This window comes from Nothobranchius furzeri, chromosome 14 (genome assembly GCF_043380555.1).
Source record: "Nothobranchius furzeri strain GRZ-AD chromosome 14, NfurGRZ-RIMD1, whole genome shotgun sequence".
Taxonomy (NCBI): Eukaryota; Metazoa; Chordata; class Actinopteri; order Cyprinodontiformes; family Nothobranchiidae; genus Nothobranchius; species Nothobranchius furzeri.
Genome location: NC_091754.1, coordinates 58,689,420 through 58,713,008, shown reverse-complemented (window position 1 = coordinate 58,713,008; position 23,589 = coordinate 58,689,420). Strand labels below are relative to the sequence as shown.

At 42.0% G+C, this 23,589-nt stretch overlaps 1 protein-coding gene across 1 annotated transcript; it reads right to left on the bottom strand.

The window, feature by feature from the left end:
- Positions 1-4,100: 4,100 nt before the first annotated feature.
- Positions 4,101-19,651, bottom strand: LOC107380967 (solute carrier family 15 member 1). The gene is made up of 23 exons (XM_015952398.3): positions 19,516-19,651; positions 19,336-19,361; positions 19,150-19,234; positions 18,429-18,570; positions 17,537-17,656; positions 17,359-17,458; positions 13,406-13,496; positions 13,234-13,317; positions 13,067-13,149; positions 12,900-12,986; positions 11,502-11,591; positions 11,289-11,333; positions 11,165-11,197; positions 10,997-11,085; positions 7,704-7,785; positions 7,502-7,618; positions 7,291-7,431; positions 7,139-7,185; positions 6,154-6,261; positions 5,963-6,077; positions 5,744-5,881; positions 5,484-5,591; positions 4,101-4,816 (listed from the first exon to the last, which is right to left on the bottom strand). Exons 1-23 carry the CDS (start codon positions 19,520-19,522, stop codon positions 4,577-4,579), a joined length of 2,178 nt encoding a protein of 725 aa, XP_015807884.1. The 5' UTR covers positions 19,523-19,651; the 3' UTR covers positions 4,101-4,576.
- Positions 19,652-23,589: the final 3,938 nt, after the last annotated feature.

The following is a 23,589-nucleotide window of genomic DNA, read 5'->3' as shown; positions in this document are numbered from 1 at the left end:
GGGCAAGACGCCCTGGTGGCGCCCTCTATCAGTGAGCCCCAGGGAAGCTGTGGCTCACTGTCAGCGTGTGAATGGATGAAGGATCACTCTAGTGTAAAGTGCTTTGGAGTCCTCTGACTCTGTAAGTTGCTATGCAAGTGCAGATCATTTATCGTTCAATTTTTTGTCCCAGTTTTGAACTTTTACCTGCAGTTCTTCTCTCTGGCCACCAGATGTCACTCTCAAATAACATGTGATTTGATTAGAAGACGAATCACAACAAATATTTCACACTGAACAACGAAAGTATTTAGATAAGTGTTTACATTACTGTATCAAGTCATTTCCATATATGTTGCCGATGTCGGGATCTGCCAGATTTGATTTGGGGTTGTGTTGGGCCAGTTATCCGGGCTCACGAGTCATTGCTGGATGCTGAACTCTCATTGGCCCCACAGATAAAACACCGTAGTGAGGTCTTGCTTTTATCAGCTTCGCCGCCTTACTCGCATCAGACAAATCTTGAAACGGACGCATTTGGAGTAAATCATCCAATGCCTTCATTACCTCTCGCCTGGACTATGCAAACGCCCTCCTAGTTGGTGCTCCGGTCTCTGCCCTGAATCGGCTGCAGGTCATCCAGAACGCTGCTGCCAGGTTCTTGACAAATACGCACTGACTTAGCCGTATTACCCCTGTCCTGGTACATCTTCACTGACTCCCTGTCATTTTCAGAGTACAGTTTAAGTTATTGACTTTTGTGTTTAAAGCACTCGATGACCTGGCACCACCCTGTCTCTCTCTCCCTCCCTTACCTTTTCTGATCCTAGTTCTTTTTCCTCACGGTTTATACTGCAACGCCTTACTTCATTTTTATTTTTGGTTAAAGTCACGGACACTTAATCTGCAACTGCAAACTCCTCTATAAGGAAGAATTCCCAGTGCTGGCCCCTTTTCTTTTGGCTATCTTAATGGCAGTCACACTTCCAGTGTGGTTCCAACCCCTGTGAAGAAGCAGCTGTTCATCCTATGTTGGAAAAACCTGGGCTGCATTTGACAATTTGAGCTAATTACAGTTATATCTCCAAACTTCCCATTTCTTTCAAAGCTGCTGGAGAGAGCCGTGTACTCACAGGTACCTTCTTGAACACTCCGCTGTCAAAGCGTAAGTCCAGGGATGTTCGTGCGTTTTCAATTCCGGGTCCTCGGCTTTGGAACCAACTGCCACTAGAAATAAAACAGTCCACATTGCTGTACACTAAAGCTGGGCTTAAAGTTTATCTTAGATCTATTTCCTAGCTTTTCCAGTCATGTTTTAATATTTTTATCATCGTTGTTGTTTCATAGTTTTTGTTAGCTATTTTATCTTTGAATGGTTTTCTTTTTCCTATATTTTATAGCTGTTGTATTGTGTTTTACACTAAGTTGAGCCCCCTTGATTGGGGCTAGGAAGGGGCATTATAAATAAACTTGACCACTCATGATTTATGCTTCAGCACTGAGACTGCTCTTTTAACATTTTCAGCTAGTGATATGGGTGATGCTGTTATTGGCTCTAATGGCAACTTTTGACATGGCCGACCATGACATCCTTCTTGACACATTACAGCACTGGGTGGGGTTTTCTGGGCCTGCCCTCCAATATCTCCGCTCCTAACTTCAGGGCAGGAGCTTCTGTGTTTGGATGGGTGAAGCTTCACCACCCTGTGAAAGACTCCATTGGGGCATCCCACAGGGCTCTGTCCTTGGCCCTCTCCTGTTTGAGGTGTATCTACTACCCCTGTTTGCCTAGCTTTAAGGTGAAATTCCATTTTTACACTGTTGACTGCCAAATCTATGTTTTTAGCCTCTTTTATAAGCAGTAGTAGCTCAGGGGGTAGAGCAGGTTGTCCAGTAATTGGAAGGTTGCAGGTTTGATCCCGGCTCCGACCACAGAGTGCTGCTGTTGTGTCTTTGGGCAAGACACTTAACCCACGTTGCCTGCAGGCTGTGGTCGGAGGGACCTGTGGCACTGGTGTTCAGCAGCCTCGCCTCTGTCGGTGCACCCCAGGGAAGCTGTGGCTACATCGTAGCTCATCTCCATGGTTGAAACCACGTTTTTTTCGCAAGCTGCTCCTAAAGGTGTCTGTCTTCCACAGTTCTCGTGTGATCTGAGCTTTAGCTCTAATGAAGACAAGTTCCTGGAGCTTCACTCCACTCTAGTTTGTCTTCCCAGGTGGTTCTGTTAACAAAAGTGAAGCTTACTGCCCGTGTTTAATTTCATTTTCAATATTGCAGCAAGTGGGAGCTCAGCAGTAACTCTCCACATGATCATGACACCACCCTCTGTTGCACCGAGGAGTAATCTTAATTCACAAGTCAGGCGTTGCGGTAATATTGCTACAAAGCTTGGTTGAACAAATTCTACAAAAATCCTGCATCGCAAGACCGCCACATCGTGACACATCATGGCGGCAGTTGATCTTCAACACCAGAAAGCAAAATGGACCAACACCAGCAGATGACATGGACCCCAAACCATCGCAACATGGATTCTGTGCTTTTCATCTCTTCCTCCAGACTCTGGGACCTTGATTTCCAAACAAAATGCAAATTTTACTTTCATCAGAGAACATAACTTTGGACCACTCAGCAGCAGTGCAGTCTTTTTTGTCTTTAGCCCAGGCGAGACACTTCTGACGCTGTCTATTGTTCAAGAGTGGCTTGATACAAGGAACCCAACAGCTGAAACCATGTCTTACATACGTCTGTATGTGGTGGTTCTTGAAGCACTGACTCTAGCTGCAGCCCACTCTTTGTGAATCTCCCCCACATTATTGAATGGGCTTTGTTTCATAGTCCTCTACAGGGTTCAGTTATCTCTATTGTTGTGCACTTTTTTCTAGTAAGTAAGTAGTAAGTAATTTTTATTTATGTAGCACTTATCACAGACATAAAATCACAAAGTGCTTCACATATATCAAAACAAAATAAAACAAAATCATAAAACCACAATAATCTCAAAACAGGAATAGATTAACATTTAAAAAAAAGTCATAGAATTATAAAATTCTACCACATTTTGCCCTTCCCTTCACCTCTATTAACTCATTCACTGCTATTGACGACAAAAGTCATCATTTTAAATCCAATCGTTCACTGCCAATGATGACAAAAGTCGTCATTTGCCTTTTTTTTACTGTGTGGGCATCAGAACGAGCCCCCGCACCGTGAGAACAATCTGCATACATCACACGTCACATGATCAGGAAGCAGAAAATCCACGTGTTAGGAGATCGTTTTGGGCCCCTGATGTAAAAAAAGTGAGGCGCGAACCGGAAAAGCTTCTGCCGATCACAATTCAACAACGGATTATGAAAGGACGGATAACGCTCGAAACGCGCGGATTCTTCCTGATGTAAGAGGTGAGTCTCCGCTTTGTTTTGGTTGTTTTGGCATCAACGTCATCCAAGCGCGCAACGTTCTGAGTCTTAAAAAAACAGTAAAAACTGTGAGAAACGCTGGCAGCGAAGGGCTTTACCAATCAGGAAACGGCTGGCAGCGAATGAGTTAATGTGCTTGGACACAGAGCTCTGAACAGCCAGCCTCTTTAGCAATGACCCTTTGTGTCTTGCCCTCCTTTTGCAATGTGTCAATGGTCATATTTTGAACAACAGTCAAGTCAGCAGTTTTCCCCATGATTGTGTAGCCTACAGAACTAGACTGAGAGACCATTTAAAGGCTTTTGGAGGTGTTTTGAGTTAGTTAGCTGATTAGAGTGTGGCACCAGGGGTTTTCAGTGTTGAACCTTTTCACTATATTCGAATATTTGGAGTTACTGAATTTGGGATTTTCATTAGAAGTCAGTTATAATCACCAACATTAAGGTCTGGACAAGACCAATAAGAGCAACCTCCAACGAGACATATTGTTTCAAGGTTGATGCCTAAGTCATTGCAAACAAATCTTCCATGAGCTGCTCGCATCTTTGTTGTTTTTTTCCATCACAGCTCTAGTGTTGAGCCTGCCCAACAAGTGTAGAGTCTGTGGACAAGACACAAAACCATTTGGACCAGTAGTAGTACTCTTCTGGAGACCTCCAGTGAGTCAGGAATTCCTTTGTGTACCCACCAGTGGAAGGATTCTCAGTAAACATTTTCACTTTATTTGGATTTTTCACAGCATCACCTAACAAACGTTTCCAGCTGACCAAGAAGGTTTAAAGTGTTGGATATTTAGGTGTTCAGTCATAATATTTTACAATGCACACAATACTGGGTTGGAAATAAATACAAATATTGGAATGGTTCTTTGGTCATTTTTCATCTATTTATCACAAAAAGGCTGAAGAACAGAATTACCACCACTGGCACAAATTTCCATCAAACCATAAATCACCAGCTAAAAAAGAGAATTAGAATGATGGTCTAAAACTGATCCGCAATGTCCTCATTACAAAAGTCCTGTCCTCAAAGCAAGAGTGTAACTCCTGTGTTCCTCCCGTTTCAGTTCCAACATGTCCACTGATGTCCTCTGGTACAAGAGCTAGAGGACACAGTCATGTTTAGATGTTACCACCAGATTCCAGAGGTATTCCCGTAAGCGGAGCCATGTTGGTTTAGAGCTTGCTCTGCTTGGTTTTCTCCTCATCAGAGCTAAAATCGGAGCTCTTCCCACTCTCATCAGCCATGCCCTTTTTGTCCTTTTCCATGTTCTTCTTCTCCTTGTCCTCAGGCTCCATGTTGAGGAACTGGGCTTCTATCTTGGCGGGGTCCGTGTAGGTGTAAAACATGGCCATGACAGCAAAGATGATGCACACCAACACCAGCAGTGAGGCAAAGAGGATGTATTCAGCCCACTGGGGAAGAGAACAAAACAACAAGGACTTAGATGTCCCACCTGGATCAGTTCTAGGGTTTTACCTATCAGGAGATAGAAATTCTAAAATTATTCTAATCAAACCTAAAAGCATTTTAGTCAGATGTGGTCTGGACTCTCACCGGACCATCATAGAACCTCGATTCTGTTGTAGATCTGCTGCCATGTTTAGACCATGGATCTGTTGTAGGATCCGGTTTAGTCCTAGATGGACTCAGATTAGACTGTAGAAGACTTTGTCCAAAGAGTAGTTAATAGTGGACTCAAAGACTGCAAGGAGCCCGAACCATCAGCCCTCCACCACCATGCTGACAGTTAGTGACATGGTAAACATCTTGATTTTGGTCTCATCTGTCCAGAAGTCATGCTGTTCATTCAGATAAAACCATTCTAACTAAAGCGAAGGTTTCTCCCTGTAGATGAACAGGCTCCTACCGTAGCTGTTTATGTCCGGGTTTGCACTCAAACCATTTTGTGGTCCCGCGTGACCACACAGGTTTGTGTAAAGTAAATCCCGACAAATAAAACAATTACTTTCTACTAAACAGTTGAGTGTTCTCAGCAGAAGTACCCGTACGCATGAGAACTTTCACATATATCTGGACTTACATCCATGAAACAGAAAATAGGTGTGTGAGGAGACTCACCTTGTCTGGGAGTTGTGCTGCCTCTGCAACAATGAGCACAATGATGTTTCCCACGGCAACAGTTAACAGCCAACCAGCCTGCAGCACAGACTTCATGTTGGAGGGAGCCTGGAGACGAGAAAGGTTTATTATTGATGCCAGTAAGAATCGTGTCTATCGTGCATGCTTTATGTGGTTGTTGGTGTTTGTCTTTCACTTTGCCCATCAGACAAAACAGCGTTTGGGTGATTTGCCTATTAGTTGAGAGTAGCGCCCTCTACCTGTGAGTATGAGAACTCCAGGCCTGTGACAGAGAAGACCACCTCTCCTGTAGTCATGAGGAAATACTGAGGAATCTGCCAGGCCATGTGGATGGAGTTGGGCTTAATGTCCTCCACTTCTCTTATGTGCTGATCACACTGCAGTACAGGAACCAGCACCAAGCTCAGTCACAACTTACATCCCTGCTAGGATGTATCTTAGATAGAATCATACATTACATTTTCTCCCATTGCGAAGGTCGATGGGATGAAGTAGGTGAAGGAACTGCCGAAGCCCAGCTTTCGACTGAAGGAGCACTGGTTTCCTAGTAAATTCTCGATTGTGAAGGAAATCCTGCCGAAACAAGACCCTGTTAAGAACAGAGAAGTCTACTGTGGCTATAAAAGCAGCAAAAGGTACAAAAACGTACGTTCCATGTGATAATTTGACGTATGGAGACATGTCGTTGGTGTTGATGTTTCCAATGCTTTCCGTTCCTACTGATACACTCAATGGTGAGCGAAAACCGTTGAGAAACCTGCAGGAGAACACAGCACGGTGATCACTTTAAAGTAAAACCTGAAGCAAAATGTTGCTGTTTTCCGTTTTCCACTTGGGAATGATGTCTGAACCCTGACCGAGTTCCAGATGTTCGTCAGAAATGACTAACCATCGTTGTCACTGATTCTTATACTAATGGCTCTAGTCAGTGACTCGATGAAGTCTGCTGGGCTCCTCGTATAGGAAGTGCCTTAATTTGGCACTGTGCAAATAAACTGAACTGAATGGGATTGACATCAGAACTACACGTGCTAATGATGCGTTTCTACGTGTTATTCTTCCTCCTGCCACAGCAACAGATTCACTACGAGGCTGAGTTTGTGAGATACAAACTAATGCAAGTAAAAAAGGTTCATGACTGCAGCTAACAGCGCTTTCACGTGTAAAGCAGCCATGTTGGATGTGAGGCCAGGACTGGCCAAGAATTCCCGACTTTTTGAGTTTGGATTCTGACTTTTGGAACATTCCAGACCAGATTTCCCTTTGAGAATGTAGAAAGTTGGACTTCTGAGAACCAATGAAATGCACTTCTAGAAAACTAAATTGGCTTTGGTGAGGTGATGTTCAGAACTAGTCAGGGAATTGTCCCATTCAATGACAACTCATCATCCTCTCCATTTATTTGTCTCTTTATCTTTCCTTCCATGCACTCTGGGCGATGTGGTCTATCTAACCACAAATTCACTAAAACAAGCTACGGGACTATCTCACACGTTTCTGAGTTTAGATTACAAATAACAATAAATAAATCATTTCTGGCACCCTGCTCAGCTCAGTTCGCCCCGTGGTCCTGACCTCTAACATTTCACCTCATTGGGACCAACATCGATTGGCTTCTATGAACAGGAACTCACCTGATAGCGTTATAACCCTGATCTGGCTTTGTGTTGAAATCTTGGAACTGAGAACAGAAAAACATTCATCTAAAATATATCGGACTTTTGTTCTCCAGTGAGAAACTAAAACAACGATTTTAGTTTGGCTCCTCCCAACAGAGCGTGCTTACTATTCTATAGCCGAGTTGAAATCCTTCTCTAGCGATGACGAGGGTGGTTCGGTTGCCATGAGGTAAAGTGATTGATTCAGGGCGACTGGCATTCACACTCATCTCAAATGGTTCATCAAAGGTCAGATAATCCTGAGTGGCCTGTGGATTAAAAGCATTAATTAGACCATTACACTGAGTGTTAGTGAGCATTAGGCTGCCGAGGCTGTACCGTAAAAGGATCCAATGTAAATTTCTCAGGCCCAGCTGTGATGTGCAGCGTTCCGTCAACCATGTTGATGAACTTTGCTTGACTCTCAGTGCTTGATGAGAACTTGGGCAGAGTGTTCTAGCAGACACATGAAACCGTTACTCACAGGGGTCCCATTAATTATGTTTTCAGAGTATTCAGAGGTGTTCTTACATGTACTTACATCAATCTGTAACTGGACCAGAGCAGCAGCCACAAAAGCAACAGCAGCGAAAAACATCCCCACAGTCATCCTTCTTAGTGGACTGCAGGTTAAAACACACCATGTAGATCAGAGGTTGCTTCTGTTGGTCTGGTTTCATTTGAATTCATTTGATGGAGTAGGTCGTTTAAGGCCAAAAACTGAACCAACGAGTCTTTTTAATTCTAGTGAAAAGACTCTGGGGTCTTTGAGACCAGCCACCATTCTTCAAACTGTATTATTAGTAGCGATGTGTACCGAATTCGGTACTTTTTAAGGTACCGACGGAATTCCACAGTACCGACCGAGCACCGATTCACGTCATTTGAAACAGTGCCTCGTTTCGGTACCCATCCTTCATAACGAGAACTTGCCTAGACAGCTGCGCATGCGCAAGAGCGTTATGTCATCAGTCGCTGCGAGCCAGTTGTAAACAGAGCAGCATGGTAGAAAGAACGCACGCTAAAGCTTGGGTCCACTTCACTAAATGTGATGGGTGACGATGAAACCAGCGACAACGATCAAAGTGAGACATCCTCATGTTAATCTGCTCTGGTAGGTAAATAAAATGTTTAAGATAACGTTAGCTTGATATGTTAGCTTCCGTTCCGCTAATGGTGCGTTCGCTTTCTCCTCGGAACTCCGAATTTCCGACTAGAAAAACATGAACGCGCTCTAAAGTTTGGCTTCACTTTACTAAATGCGACGGGTGATTGGGTGAAGATGAAACCAGCGACAATGATCTAAGTGTGCGGCATCATCGTTTTAATCTGCTCCAGCAGCTAAATAAACTGTTTAAGATAACATTAGCTTGATATGTTAGCTTCCATTGCCACCATTGTTACCAGCTAACGGTGCATTCACGTTCTCCTCGGAAATTCTAACTTCCCAGTAGGAAAAATCAAATGAAAAAGGACGGTAAAAGGAATGAAGATACACAGTAAATTTAGTTCACAGTAAAGATGTTTGCTTCAGTTTAATTATCAGCTTATAAAATTACAAGGACGATGTTAAAATACAAACAGCTGTATGTTATTTATCGTGATATTTATCAAATATGGTTATATATTGAGAAAAATATATATTTTATTATAAAGGAGAATCAAAATATTAAACACTCAAAAGTATCTAAAATTGGTACCGTTACGTACCGGTATCGATTCCTAGGTACCGGGAATTACTACCAAATCTATTCAAATGTCAAAGGTACCCATCCCTAATTATTAGAGCCTAGATTTTTGAAGATCTTTCACTCTTTTTTTTTTAAACTGTGCTGTAGGCCCTAGAGCGAACGAACCAATGAATGAACAAACAAACAAACAAACGAGCGATCGAACGAACAAACAAACGAATTAATGAATGCCTTGTCAGTCATTTTCTGTGGGAAAAAAAATGCCTGGAGCTCCAGTTTCAGGGGGAATAGAGAGAGAGCAATACATGATACAATACAGTGAGACATTCCATACAACCTCACCCACTAGTAAAATAAGAGTACTCAAAGAAATGTTTGAAAAAAATCAACCATCAGGACGATTGAGAACTTTGGTACAAATGAAAGTTGGTAGCGGTTACATCCCACTGTGCAAAGATCTAGTTTGGATGACCTACAGACATGGTCTGGACAGACAGACTCAATATAGACATGATCCTGCACGTCCATGTGACGTTTACTATTTGCAGGAATCTCAGTGAAGCCACCCTGTTCCTCCTATCTAACTTGAGGAAGACTAACGCCTCCATGGGCGGATGATTCCCTCTGGTTAAAGCCAAATTTATACGTCTCTGTCTGCGTGGGCTTGGAGACACACAATGCCTGAAGTCTGAAGGGAAAACGTCTCCGTCAATACGTGTGCAGGACTGAGCTGACAGAGAAGTATAGAGTGAGCTTTAGATGGCCTTTCGTACCAGCTGTCTATGCCAGATGTTAAATCGAAGGCGTTCGGGTCTTATTTTTCTCTGTCAGGCTTCCATACCCTGCAATAAAACCAAATTTTATGACTGACTTGAGAAAAGATCTGTAAAATAAAAACATCAAGGTTTGTCAACGCCATAATTCAACCTTCTTACAAGCCTTCGGAAATGTCTCTGAAGGCTTTTCCCACACATTTCTGCTGTGCTCTGGTTCATGATATTTTCTTAGGGCCTAAAACTATCCACAATTACCACTGCAGATGCATGGATCATCGTTGATGCTGTCGAGTAAGCTGTTTTCTGAAGCCAAGGACCATGTCCGTCGCTTTAGCAGCATTCGATTTCCGCTAGTTCTCTTCAAGCCAATTGGCTAAAGGTTCTGTTGAGTCTCTCCCTCTTTCAGACTTACTATCAGTGTTTTTTTCCATCCTAGTGAAAATCACGCGACTCAAGTTATTCTGAGCCACCTGCTCCCACCCACTAGCCTGGCAAGCCAGACTAAATAAATGTATTATTTAGTCTGGCAACGCTCCATTGACGGCTCTCAGTCATGGGGCGGGTTCTACCGTTGTCTTTTAAACGATCTCCGCATGCTACTGGACAATGAACAATGTGACGTACGCACTGCAACAGATGTCTGTAAACGAGGCAGTCCACTGTTGAAGAAGGCAAAAATACATCCTTTTTAAAAAATAAAGAACTTAAAAACATCTATCTGCTCCTGATTCTAATAAAGCCCATGTCCTAATAGTATGAAATTGATGCAAAAGCCGTTTCAAACGAGCTGTCGCCATCTTTTTCCACTCCATCGCATCATCCCACCCAACAGACGAATAGAAGGCCCTGATTGGCCCATAACGTGGATAGAGCGCTGTAATTTGCTCACCATTGTGGACCAATCACAGCACTCTATTGGTTTCAAACCCCTCTAGAGAGCTGTGATTGGCCTGCCAGCAGGAGGTTCCAATGGAGTGTTCCTAGACCAAAACTTTGCAAAGCAAGAATTGGGTCTAGTTCACTAGGCTGCCCATCCATAGCAGTTTTACAACCACAGGCATCTGCAAGATTAACGTTGGTTCCCTAGGGCCTTGCAAGACCCAAGCCCCATTATAGAGCACTGTAACTAACTTCAGTTTACTCTACACCCTAGCAAAAATCTTGGGTCTTGCATGTGTTTTTGGGTGCCCACTCCTGTCTGCAGCAGCCTCACAACTATATCCATTGTCACTAGATTTGCACTAGATTGCGCAGGATTCCGATATTTATTTCTAATATATATAAGTTGCTTAAATGATGTAAATTTTCTTTAGAATTCAGTTCTGGGTAAATTTATATTCACATACAAAACCAAACAGGAAACTTACGTGAAGTTTAATTTGCACTTGGATATCAGTGGGTAGACAATGCTGTCCATGATTGGGACCAAAACCAGGATCAAGATCGGGTTGACAGTCTGATGGGAAGACAGTGAGTGACTGAGATGTGGGCCTTACATCAGCTGGTGCCGTCGGTACTCACTAGAACGGTCTTACCTGCATTTGGTCCGGCTGAATTACCATCAAACCCTGTTGGAAAACAAAAAAAGGCATCCTTTTACAAAGATTCTTGTTTGTGGGTCGGATTCACAATTTGCAGCAATGGAAGCAGAAAACGTACAAAGTCACCGTTCATGGTGGTGGCCTGGAGGGTCCACCTAGAGCCCTGTGGATCAGAAACAGCTCTTATTTAGGATGTTCTCGTTGCAGGAATGTTTTTCCTGGAACCAGGGAGTTTTTCTGAGTTTTAAATTATCAACCAGTATCTAGGATCCAAGACAATAAAAAGGTCCTCCTTGAATTTAGACAAGGTTCATCCTAAAAAGAGATGTACCTGCTGGTCGAAGAGGGTCCAGAACATTGGCAATGGAAGGTAGAGGAACAGCACCTTCAGAACCATCTTCACTTGGGCAATCAGGAGTTTCTAGACCATTGAAGAGAAGATTTCATGGATTCTTACATCATAATGCTTTAAAGATTCCATGACGCAGGTATCTTAGGGGTGGTGACTGTTGGTGGCAAGATGCAAATACCGTATTTTCACGACCATAGGGCGCACCGTGTTATAGGGTGCAGCTTCAGTTACGGATGTCTTTTGGGTATTTAACACGTACAAAAATGCGCACCGGGTTATAGGGCGCGGGTGCAGGCACAGTAAAACGTACCGGTAAAACATCTGTGCGGGCTCTGGACTCGGAACATGTCAGTGCAAACCAGGGCTGGATGTGTTTGTCGGCATTCTTCTTACTGCCGTAGGAGCGGAAGACGGACAGCTTTTCTTTGTAATCCACTGGAAGTTGCTGCGCCACCGTAGTCCTTGCCCTGATGGAAAGATGGCGGCGTTTCATAAAACGAAAGCACCAAGACGGATCTCCTTGAAAATGTTCAATGTTCATTTCTTGTGTGAGCGTTACTGCTCTCAGACGAATGGTGACGGTAGAGACGCTTCTCCCAGCTGTCCTCTGCTCGTTAACCCATTGCTCGAGGCGGTCCTCCAGCTCAGGCCACCTGGCTTTGTGCCCGCAGAAACACAGCTGTGTCTTCTTTACTTGTCGGAGTTTGTTTTCCAACTTCCTCCACTTGCGAACCATGGACTCATGCTGAATTCTCTCGCCACTGCTCTATTCCCATGTTTCTCCACGTAGCTGATCGCTTGCAGTTTAAACTGTGCTTCGTAGGCGTGTCTCTTAGCAGGTGCCATTCTCAGGGTTGTCAGAACAATGTTCAGCATACCGCGCATACCTGCCCTTTTGAACTATTCGGGGTCTGTCTTCGCTCACGTCCGCACGTTCACGCCACGCCCCTTGCCGTTCTCACAACGCCCCTTGTCTTCTACTACGTTCGCGTCTCACAACAACACAATAGGCGCACCGCACCATAGGCCGCGGCGTACATTTTGGAGAAAATTTAAGACTTTTAGGTGCGCCTTATGGTCGTGAAAGTACGGTACATTCATTTTCAAAACACACATTTGAAAAATGAATGAAATTTGAAGAGTCATTGCTGACCTTTTAGTTTTTGAGAGTCAAAAGGTGCAAGAGTTGCTAAATAATGTTTATTACCAATTACGAATGAATTTAGAGGTGAGGAAAATGTTTTGTGACACCAAATAATTTGCACTACAGTCACCGTTGCTTGAAATTGCATCACACGCCCATTGTTACCTGGTCATAGATAAGATCATGCGCATATGTTTGCACAACTTTGTGTCTTCAACTACATCTTATCTCACATCATATTTCTCCTCGGCCCAGTCCATCCAGTGAGCTCTCTTTGGGAACGTGGAAGATCGATGCTTGAAGCGGTTGGAGACAGCAAACTAAAGACAACACAAAGACCATTGTGGTGTGACTGTTGCACTCAAATCCACTCAGAACTCATCTGTCAGGAGTTACTTACACCCACGCATTTGCAGACTTTCACCAGGATGTTTCCCGCTGGGGGAACCTTAGTGTACATGCCACTTCCAACGATGAATACAACTACAAGCAAACCACACGAGCAATGCTTACAATCTGGTTCCCTGAATAGACCGTTTACTTTACCAGGCTATCACAGGTCCTTACTCAGAGCGACCACCATGAGAGCGGCAGGAACACCAAAGGCAAGTGGGTAGCACTGCTGCTTACTGTGAATCCCACATTTCTGAGCTGAAAAATACACAACACACACACACACATCTTAACAAAACAAAGTGATGAGATTTGAGTATGGTTCAGATTTAGTTTGTAGCTCTACCTCTGAGGATGGGGGTGATGATGGTGGACAGCAGGCTGCCTGCGTTGATGGACAGGTAGAAGATGGAGAAGAAGGTGCCCCGTTGTTTCTCCTGTTGGAATAGCATTCACATTCATACATTTTTCCCATGTTCAGCTAAAAGGTAGCTGCTTTTTTAAAATGTATTCATTCCTGTTCGGGCATCTTTTATCACTGTCATTTATAATTTACCAGTGCACTTTCAAGGATGTCGCCCTTCAATTTGGACACATCCAGCAACTCTGGAACTCTTTCCAGAGCCGCTTGTTTTGAGTCTTACTCTCTCTTAAAACCCAGTTAAAAACTTATTTTTTGTCAATCTGCTTTCTATCGATTTCTCTCTTGGCTTTTATTCTTTGCTTCGGATAAAAACGTGTGATTTTAGATCTTGAAGGCTGCTTTATAAATAAAGATTTACCTTACTTCTTATCTAAAGATCCAACATGCAGTTTCAGCTGAGACACCTTTACAAACAGCTGCAACAAACAGTTGCACTACAAAGCCACACACACACACACACACACACACACACGTCTCTTTCTATCATAGTGAGGACCCTCCATTGACTTCCATTCATTTTTGTGACTCCACTAACCCATACCCTAACCCTGACCATAACCACTGCTGATCGATTCCTAGCCCTAACCTTAATTAAAACTTAATTCACACTATACCTCTAAAAAAGAGTGAGGACCAAAAAATTTCCTCATTTTGAAAAATGTCCTCACACTGTAGGGAAAATGGTCAAAATAGTCTTCAGTATGTACAAGAACACACACACACACACACACAGGAAACACTTAATCTTATCTGGTTCACCTTGACCTGTTAAGCACATTTTGTCACTGTGGCTTTTTTAGTCCAGAGTATCTGCAGATTTAAGGGAGCCAAATATTAGACTTTTTAAGGCCTTTTTTTAAGGCCACTTTGACCAAATTTACGCTATTTTTTTAAATTAAATTTAAGCTATAATTTCCAGCTATTGCCTGGAACCGGTGCTAACCACGTCGCGAACGTGGGATTAGCTATCCAGTTACCATTAAACTTGCCCTTCCCCATGGCAGAAGCTCCCACTAGCTTAACCAGCTAATGTGCTCACCTAAAAATATCCCCCTTTCACAACCAACTGAATGTGTACGGTTCCACTTATGCCAACGTCACACACAAAAAATGCTGAACACTAACTAGAAATTCACAAAAATTTTATAGAAATAAAAGATTCTTGTTTAGTGGGCCTTTGGTAATTTAAGACCTTTGGAAACTGTATCTAATGATTATTTGTCATTTTTAAGAATTTTTAAGGCCTTAAATTTGGAAAAGCAAATTTTTAAGGACCAGCAGATACCCTCTAATCACCAAAATGTAAACTTTCAAAATGAGCCCTGTTTTTTTTTATCATAATCATCCTTTTCCAGAAAAGATACTGCACTTTTTTTTTGGGGGGGGGGGATGATTGACTTTGTGCTGTAGAAAAAAAAGTCCCAGTACTCTGAGAGGTAAAAATGAGAAATGCCGGTACTGCGTGCCGATGCGTGCCGGCCCGCTTAAAGCACGGATCGTATAGGAAACTGTCCTGAATTAAACAATCTGTAACTTATGTGAAACACTGCCATGTTTCGCTTGGTTTAATAAAATGATACTTTACAAGCCGAAATACAATCTACGAATCATAACTTCCAAAACTGTATAAATGTGATTTTTACCTAGAGGCTTCCGTGTATTATAAGTTAATAAAATGTTCTAAAAGTACATCCAGTTTCACCTGCGTCATTAATATTTTGGTCTGGCCTTCGTTCTTCTCCTTGAACATCATCATAAAGTCACAAAGTAAGTTGTGATTGTGGTTAATAGTTAATAAAAACCAGCAGGGATAGGACAGAGATAGAAAAGTGCTGACCACATGAACTGATTAGGGTTTGTGAAATGAAGGGGAAGGTCTTTGACTGTGTGGCCATTGTTATTTCCGGCTGAGTTCCATCTAAAAGCAGTAGACTTTTTAAAAACGCTCAGATTTGTTATCATTTTATACCAATAAACATCTTCTAGTCAAAAACGTAACACCTAATGCCACAAATGTGACATATTTTGATTCTAAAGGTTTGATCATGTCAGCTCCAATATCCAGAAGTACCTCTAATAGAATTACTAAAACTTTCAGAATAATAACCTATTCTCATTGGAGGATTTCTAAACACCACTACTGATTCCAAATGATGGGCACTTTGGCCGATTCTGCACATAATTGAATACATTATAGGTAATTGTTTAAAACACACTAGTTAACTTTATGACCACTGAAAGTCTAAATGGGAAACATGTTACAGTGGCGAAATGAATCAAACAAGTCTCTAAGTGGTTATAACAGAAATGTTTGGAGGACGAATTTGAATGACACTTGGAATAGTGAGTCATCTTTGATTGTTGAATTTACAAAGGAAAGCTGGTGAACTATTCACTACATAAGCGATCCCTACCTACTTTTCACGAGGGCTGGTATCCAGCATGTTTTACTGTTTTCCTGTTTCAACACACCTGATGTTAATCAGCAGGTGATTAACAGGCTTCTGCAGAGCCTGATGAGCTACTGAACAGGTGAAGCAAGTTTGTTGGAGCAGGGAAACAACTAAAGCGTGCTGGATACTGGCCCTCGAGGGAGGGAGTTGGGGATCACTGTGTAATTCATTGTAAACTTATACGGTCAAAAAAGTTGGTTTGATTTAGTTTTACTTAAATTGCAAAAGTTATTTTTCAACGTATTTGTCATGGAAAAATCTATGTTTATTGATTCCTGATCATGGACTCACTCAACTGACTGTAAATGTATTGCTTTATGTTTCTCATACACACACACATCCTTGTATCCATGCACACACTGACTCTCCCTCTCTCACTCAATGACCTCGCTCCTCCTCTCTTATCTCTCTCTCTTAAATAAACTCTGTGAACAGATATTCGATGCATTTGCTTCGGCATTTTGCCACAGTTATAACAGTTTGACTTGTTTGCTCATTGTCTCCTTTCTCTCTTCACTATAGGAAATGGGTTATTGATAAACATATTGATACAATCCATAACAGTATTCAAAACGTGTGAACACCTTGAAATTTTACTAACTGTGTATGTCCTTTCTTGAACATCATATACGCTGATGACAGTGTCCTCTTTGTGGAAGATTTTTCGAGTTATTCTAATTTTGGTCCATTTGATTATTATTGGGATGTGCTGGTCAAACAGGTCTGTAAACTTCTTGTCTTAAATCCATTCTGTCCAAACTTGGTCCTCGAGGGCCCCTATGGAATGTTTTACAGGTTTTCTGCTCCAACACACCTGATTTAATTGGCAAATGATTAACAGGCTTGTGCAGAGCTTCATGACCAGCTGAACAGGTGATTCTCATATTTAATCAGGTATGTTGGAGCAGAGAAACAACCAGGAGATGCTCTACAGGGGCGCTTAAGGACAAGGGTTGGGTAAAAGCTTTACGACTGACAGCTTGGCCAAGACTTTCAGAAATCAAATGGTATCCATTCCTTAATGCTTGTTGTCATAACATTCCAGCAGATTGGTCCTATACCAGGTCCCTGTATTTTCTAGTTTTACACAAGTATCAATATTTAGTCATGAAACTGGTTGTGTTGGAGGCTTTTTAATGAATTGAGAAAATCTTCAGGGATATTTTTTTAAATCACACTAAATTGTTTGTTCTAGAGGACAATAACTTTGTTCTAGAATATATGAATGTACTATACTTGATACAATGATTTCTAAGAGCTCTATCTCTTTAACAGGATTGGTATCTTCCTTTATAACTTGCTACTTTAAACTATATACATCCCTAGTGATGAATTGCTTTAGCTACAAAATGTTTACTCCATAAAATTGTAAAATTAGTGAATTGCTTAAAACATCTAGGGAATTTTAGTGCATCATCTAACCTGGTCTTCGTCAAACTGGTCTCCACCAAAGGCAGCCACACAGGGTTTGATGCCTCCTGTTCCCAGAGCGATGAGGATCAAGCCCACCATGGACAGAGCTCTGTTGCCAGAACACAGCGATGTTAACTCACATGTCGGTTTCTGTTGCATCAGACAGCTTCTGGTATGTTCAGCTTACACGTGGAAGGTCATGCTGTCAGGGACGCCATCTTTGTTTGTGTCTGTGATGTCATGAATAGCACTCACAGCCATGACCACCTGTCCCACGGCATAAACGATGGACAGGTAAATGATGGTCCTGTGAGGACGGAGCGGTGAACATTGGCACAAGTTAGAGATGAGGTAAACATGAGTCAAAAACCCAAGGAGGAACTTTCAAAGCTGACTCCTAGAAATACATTTTAACCCTTCCAACCATGAAAAACCACCAGATAGCCCATAGGCCAGAGGTGGCCACACTGAGATCTCCATCTGGCCCTTGATGTCCACAATATGATTGTAAAAAGAAATAATAGTTATATAGATCCTAGCTTTTACTTCTAGCTTTTACTCACTTTTCCTACTGCAATTATTCATAAATATTCAAACATTTCAAATAACAAAAGAGGTTTCAAAATTTAAAATCAAACCTAAACACCTAAAGTGAAATAAAAATATTGAAATTCATATATAAATGGCAATTCAGACTGCTGCAAAATTGATGTATCTTATCAAAATAAAGGCTGTGAGAGGACACATCCCCTGTCTAACATCTCATAATTTATCAATGTGCTGGGAGAACCCAGACAGGAAGGTTGGCAAATGATTTATGATCAAACAAACTCACCATCAAAGGGCTCTGAGACCTTCGATAGGGGCCTTCTTCACTCTGGGTTTATTTTGGTAGGCTAGTTTAATTTACATATGCACTAAATATTTACATTCATATGTAAATGTCACAATTTTAATGTAATCTTATATATTTAGGTTGATATTTAGATTTACCGTAACTTATTTTGTTTAGAGTTTGAGTCACTCAGCAGAAATTTTCTCATCATTGATTTTTTTTTTTGGGGGGGGGGGGTACTAACTTGAACTTTCCCAGCCATGAGTCAGCAATTATGGCCCCGAGGATGGGAGTCAGGTAGCAGAGGGCCACGAAGGTGTGATAGATGGTGATGGCGAAGTCATCTTCCCAATTCAGGAAGTACTTGAAGTACAACACCAGCACCGCTACAAGAAACAACATACAAGGACGACAGATTGGGAAGATAAAAGAAGAATTTGTTCACAGGTTGGGTAACTGAAATATTTTATAAAAATTTGCCAAGCACGCCTGCACGTTACACAATTTATGTGGTACTTTATAGTGTAGATTGTCTAAATGCTAGAAGGTGGTGACACATAGTTAAAGCTTTCCAATAAACAATAACCAAGATCCATTTCCCTCCAATTATTTCTATAAAAAGTTTGAAAAAATTTTTTCAAGTTCCCTGAGGCTGAACGTGGTTAACATTAACAAAAACCATCTAAAGCACAAGGCTAGCTAGTTTTTACACTCAGAGAGTAAAGATTTAGCCAAGTACTAAAACCTGCTCAAACCTTCGTTCAGCTAGCTTGCGTACTCAGCTAAAGCTAGCTTCACTCTGATGTTTTGGTCAAATGTAGCTGATAGTCCTTGATAGTGTTTCAGTGAACTGGGTTTGTTGCTTTGTTGTTACATCAAAGCTTTTAGAAATCGGGCATATTTTTGGACCAACTTGATCTTTCATAGAAAAGCAGCACCATTAGCTAGCTGATAAACGGACCCACCTTTCATGCCATAGTAGGAAAATCGCTCGCAGAACTCGTTGACCACAATAAAGAAGATGCTTATGGGGAAGCCACAGACTGTAGCCTGTATGGGAGGAAATGGAATTCTGAAGATGTGAAACACCAAAGAGGCTCGGATTATAGAAACATGTATATTTGTTTAATATTCTCGGCATTAGAACTTACGCTTTTTCTCTTGAACTCATCTTTGCCTGCAGAAAAAGAAACTAGCGTAAATTAAGCTGTCTTTTGTTCTCATGAAAAAAGCAGAGTAGACTAGATTACAAAGCTACATAATTATTCTCCACGGTTTGGGAACGTTAATTTCTATAAGCTCCAGTTCCCGGTTTCCAATGTGGTACTCACCTGGCATGGTTGCTTCTGTTCAGTCTGGATCTCCAGTTCGTCAATCTATCAGCAAAACAAGTGATCGAGATGAGCAACCAGGTCCAAGACATCCAAAACCCAGTTTTACCAGGTCCTTTTCTAACCTCCTGCCACGCCCACTGGTTCTGGACTGTGGAACCAAGCAACAACGTTCCAGTAATGGTCTATCCATCCTTATCGTATCCACCTGTGTGAGGGCAGAATTTTACAGCCCAGGTAAATGAAGGATAAGGATAAGGAGCTTCAGTCAGGACAGGTGATAGCAACTCTCAACCCTGATAACACCAGTTATTTTAAAACGCAGATAGGTTTACACGTGACTGTGTTTATTTAATGTCTTTTATGTGTTTGGACATGAAAATGGTCTGAAAAGGAAGTACTTCATGTTCTTATACGTCAACAAAATTCTGAAATAATAAGTGTAGTATTAGCCTGGAGGAAGGGGGTTGGAGCAGCTGTACTTCTAATCCATCCTACATTAAACACACCTATAGGTCATTCTGAAGAAGTGTCCTTGGGAAACGTGCACAGCAGCAAGTCAGCATGAACAGCTGATAGCAGCTGGCAGCACAGTGGTGGAGGGCTGATGGTTTGGGCTGCATAAAGTCCACAATGAACTGCTCTGTTTCTGGAGACTAATGTGACGTTATCTGTCTTAAAGCTAAAGTTTGAACAAAAGTGATTCATTAAACAGGACAATGATCCATCCATGAGTTCAGGCCAGACCTCCATCTCCCTAGCAACACTATCTACCATCTCCATGATGGATCCCAGGGTATTTCCAGACCAGAGAGGATATATAATCCCTCCAGAGATATCTGGGTCTATTTTTAATTCTCCTCCCATGGAGCATGCCTGGAAAACCTCTAGAGGAAGATGACCTGGAGACATCCAGGTGAGATTAATGAACCACCTCTGGTGAGCCCACCAAACCTCATGACCATTATTGAGGGTCAGACTGTGGACAGACCAGTAAATCAGACCTTTTAGGTCATCTTCTTCTTAACCATGATGGAGTTCGATCAGAGCCCTCAGCACTGCGAATGGAGCTCTGATGTTCATATAGGAAGCCTCAATAAACAGCAGGTGGTCGTAAGCGGACTTAGATTTCCAATCACTGCATCTGCATTTTAGTCTAATCACTCACAGATCCATCTGAAACGCTCCTCCTGATCAGGAGAGCTGGTGTCTAACTCCAGCAGTCATCAGGCCAAAGGTGGGGGACACTGGACAGGTTTCCAGTCCGTCACAGGGACACACAACCAGTCACACTCACTCGCACCAAGGAACAACCACAGAGAAATGCATGTTTGGGTCTGTGGGAGGAAGCCAGAGTAACAGGAAAAAACCCACGCATGCATGTGGAGAACATGCTAACACCACACAGAAAAGGCAGCAGCAAATGTGAAAATTGTGAGGGCGATAACTACTGAAGGATCAGAATGTGACAAACGTGACAAAACCCAAATCCACTCGGCTCTGTCTCAATTCTCCTCAATGTCACACGTTTACGACAGTAGTGACTCACACGATGACAAACACAGATCAGGCTAGCTACACAAATGTCAACCTATGTGTCATCAAAGGTAAAAAAAAAAACAATCTTAGAAGATAAACACAAAATTACTGCCTACTTGAACTCCTCCCGGATTCTGATTAGACCTTTATTACTTTATAACCTCTGCTGTTTTACAATCACTGTTTTATTGTCACTTAATCTGAAGATAAAGCTAATGTGGCCCCAATATCCTTAAATGACCATTTCTGTATTTCCTGTTTTTCTTCTCATGCAAAGGCGGGAGACTACTTAACAGTAACTTTACACATTCAATTGTTTGGAGCTGCTTGTTTACTTGTTTATTAGTTTGTTTAGGGTGCAGTGGGGGGTGGGGGGGTGCTCCTTGTGATAGCGGATGGATAGAGTAACTTAACTCAACAGTAACGTGACACAAAGATCAGCATACTATGATACCATTATGCATCGTGAGCATCTCAACCATGGTGTCAGTGGTGCACACAAAACATAACATTTTTAATTATAACAACATTTTCATTGGTAAAAAATATAATAATGACAGTGGTGCATATTACGGTTGATAGAAGATGGTAGAAGCCAAGGGAGCTTCATTTATAGAGCACATTTCATACATAGAAGCAATTCAGAAGCTATTTCATTTATCTAATGAACAGATTTCTGTTTTTAAATGCATTTTTTTATGGATTTTGAATTTGGTAAATGTATCAAACTTTGTTTCCTAAAGTTATCGTGTGGTAAACCTGCAGTTTTACCATTTCTAAATGAATTATTTAGATAAATATCTGTAAACATCTTGACTAAACAGCTTCAACCTATGAGAACAAGGAAAGTTCACAGGCAAAATATGCTCATTCCCTTCTAAACCTTTCCAAAGGGCCAGCTATAAGCAAGAAATGTTGCCTGCTAACACTGCTGTGTTACACTGTCAATTCAATTCAATTCAGTTTATGTATATAGTGCCAAATCACAACAAGTCAGGCCAAACACTATAGGATAATCTAACAACTGCTGTTGAATGTGTAAAGTTACTGTTAAGTAGTCTCCCGCCTTTGCATGACACAGTAAACATTCCAATACAGGTTAGTTCATTAAGCCAGTCAGTAAAAAGTTTCCTATATAAGGAACCCAGCAAATTGCATCAAGTCACTGACTAGTGTCAGTGTCTTTACAGCAATCCTCATACTAAGCAAGCATGCAGCGACAGTGAAGAGGAAAAGTCCTTTTCAACAGGAAGAAATCTCCAGAGGATCGTGGATCAGTTTAAGCAGTCATCCACCACGGCTTGCTAGAGATTGAGAAGACAGAGCAGACACATGCACACAAACCATATATACTATATATAGGTGGTAAAAGACATTAAAAAATCAATTATCTGTCCAAGAGGGTGTATGTACAGTAGAAACAAGAGTGGACCCAAAACAGAGCCTTGGGGTACCCCACAAAACAGATTGATAGAATCTGACATGATTTGGTTCATACAGACACTGTAACTTCTGTCAGAAAGGTACAATCTAAACCAGTCTAGAACAGTTCCAGAGATCCCCACCGAGTCACGAGTTAAGGTGCTGTGATCAACAGTGTCAAAAACTCCAGAAAGACCGAACAATACTAACACTGTGAATTCCCAAAGTTGTACGTTTTCTAAGGGAAGAAATGGACCGCTTTAAATAGTTTCATTGTTATCTTTACTGTCTTCACTTCCCTTAAAATACCTGTTCTGAAGTATCTCTCAAAGGAAGCGATAAGTCAACAATAGTTTTATAAACTCATGAGAAATCAGTTATGGATGAGGGATGGTATACGACATGTTTTTGGTGAGAGGTGATGATCGAGTCACCGTGACTATTAGCGACCGATTCTTCTTCCGGCTCTTGGAGAGTACAGACGCTTTTTTCTCCTCTCCCCCCCTCCTTATCCCAAGGCTCTTTGTCCTGTCTTTGTGTGCACGGCGCTTTCTGCATCTTTTCTGGAAACTGGAAATTATTAAAACGGATCTGGTCAGTTGGTCTCTCAACGCGACTGACAAAGTGTTTTCACCGATGAGAACGGGAGAAGGGGCTCCCGGATGCCCCTCTGGAACAGTGCCAGCTGGGTATATCATGAACTCCTGGAAACAGTGGAACCTGATATGCCTCTCTCAACTGTCAGTAGAGGATTCTGAAGATGTTTGGAAATTCGTCGTTTTGGTGTCAGGATTCCTGCTGTTTGGTTACCTGGCTTACCGGAAAATTAACGAGCTTTCGTGGAAAATTGGCTCAATCCCAGAGCTCAGGGATGGAATGCATCGTGTTGTGAATGCACAAACTCATATAATTGTCGAGATGAGTCGTAAGCTTGGAACTTTGGCTGAGATTCAGGCTCTGGCACAGAAGGTGGATTCCATCAAGGAGCGAGTTGACGGATCAGCACGGTTTGGGATAGATTGATTACGCCATTATTGGACCTGGAGGGGTTGAAGATCAACAGAACTCTAAAGCAGAGAGGAAATTATCTCTGCCTGTAACCAAAGTAATTCT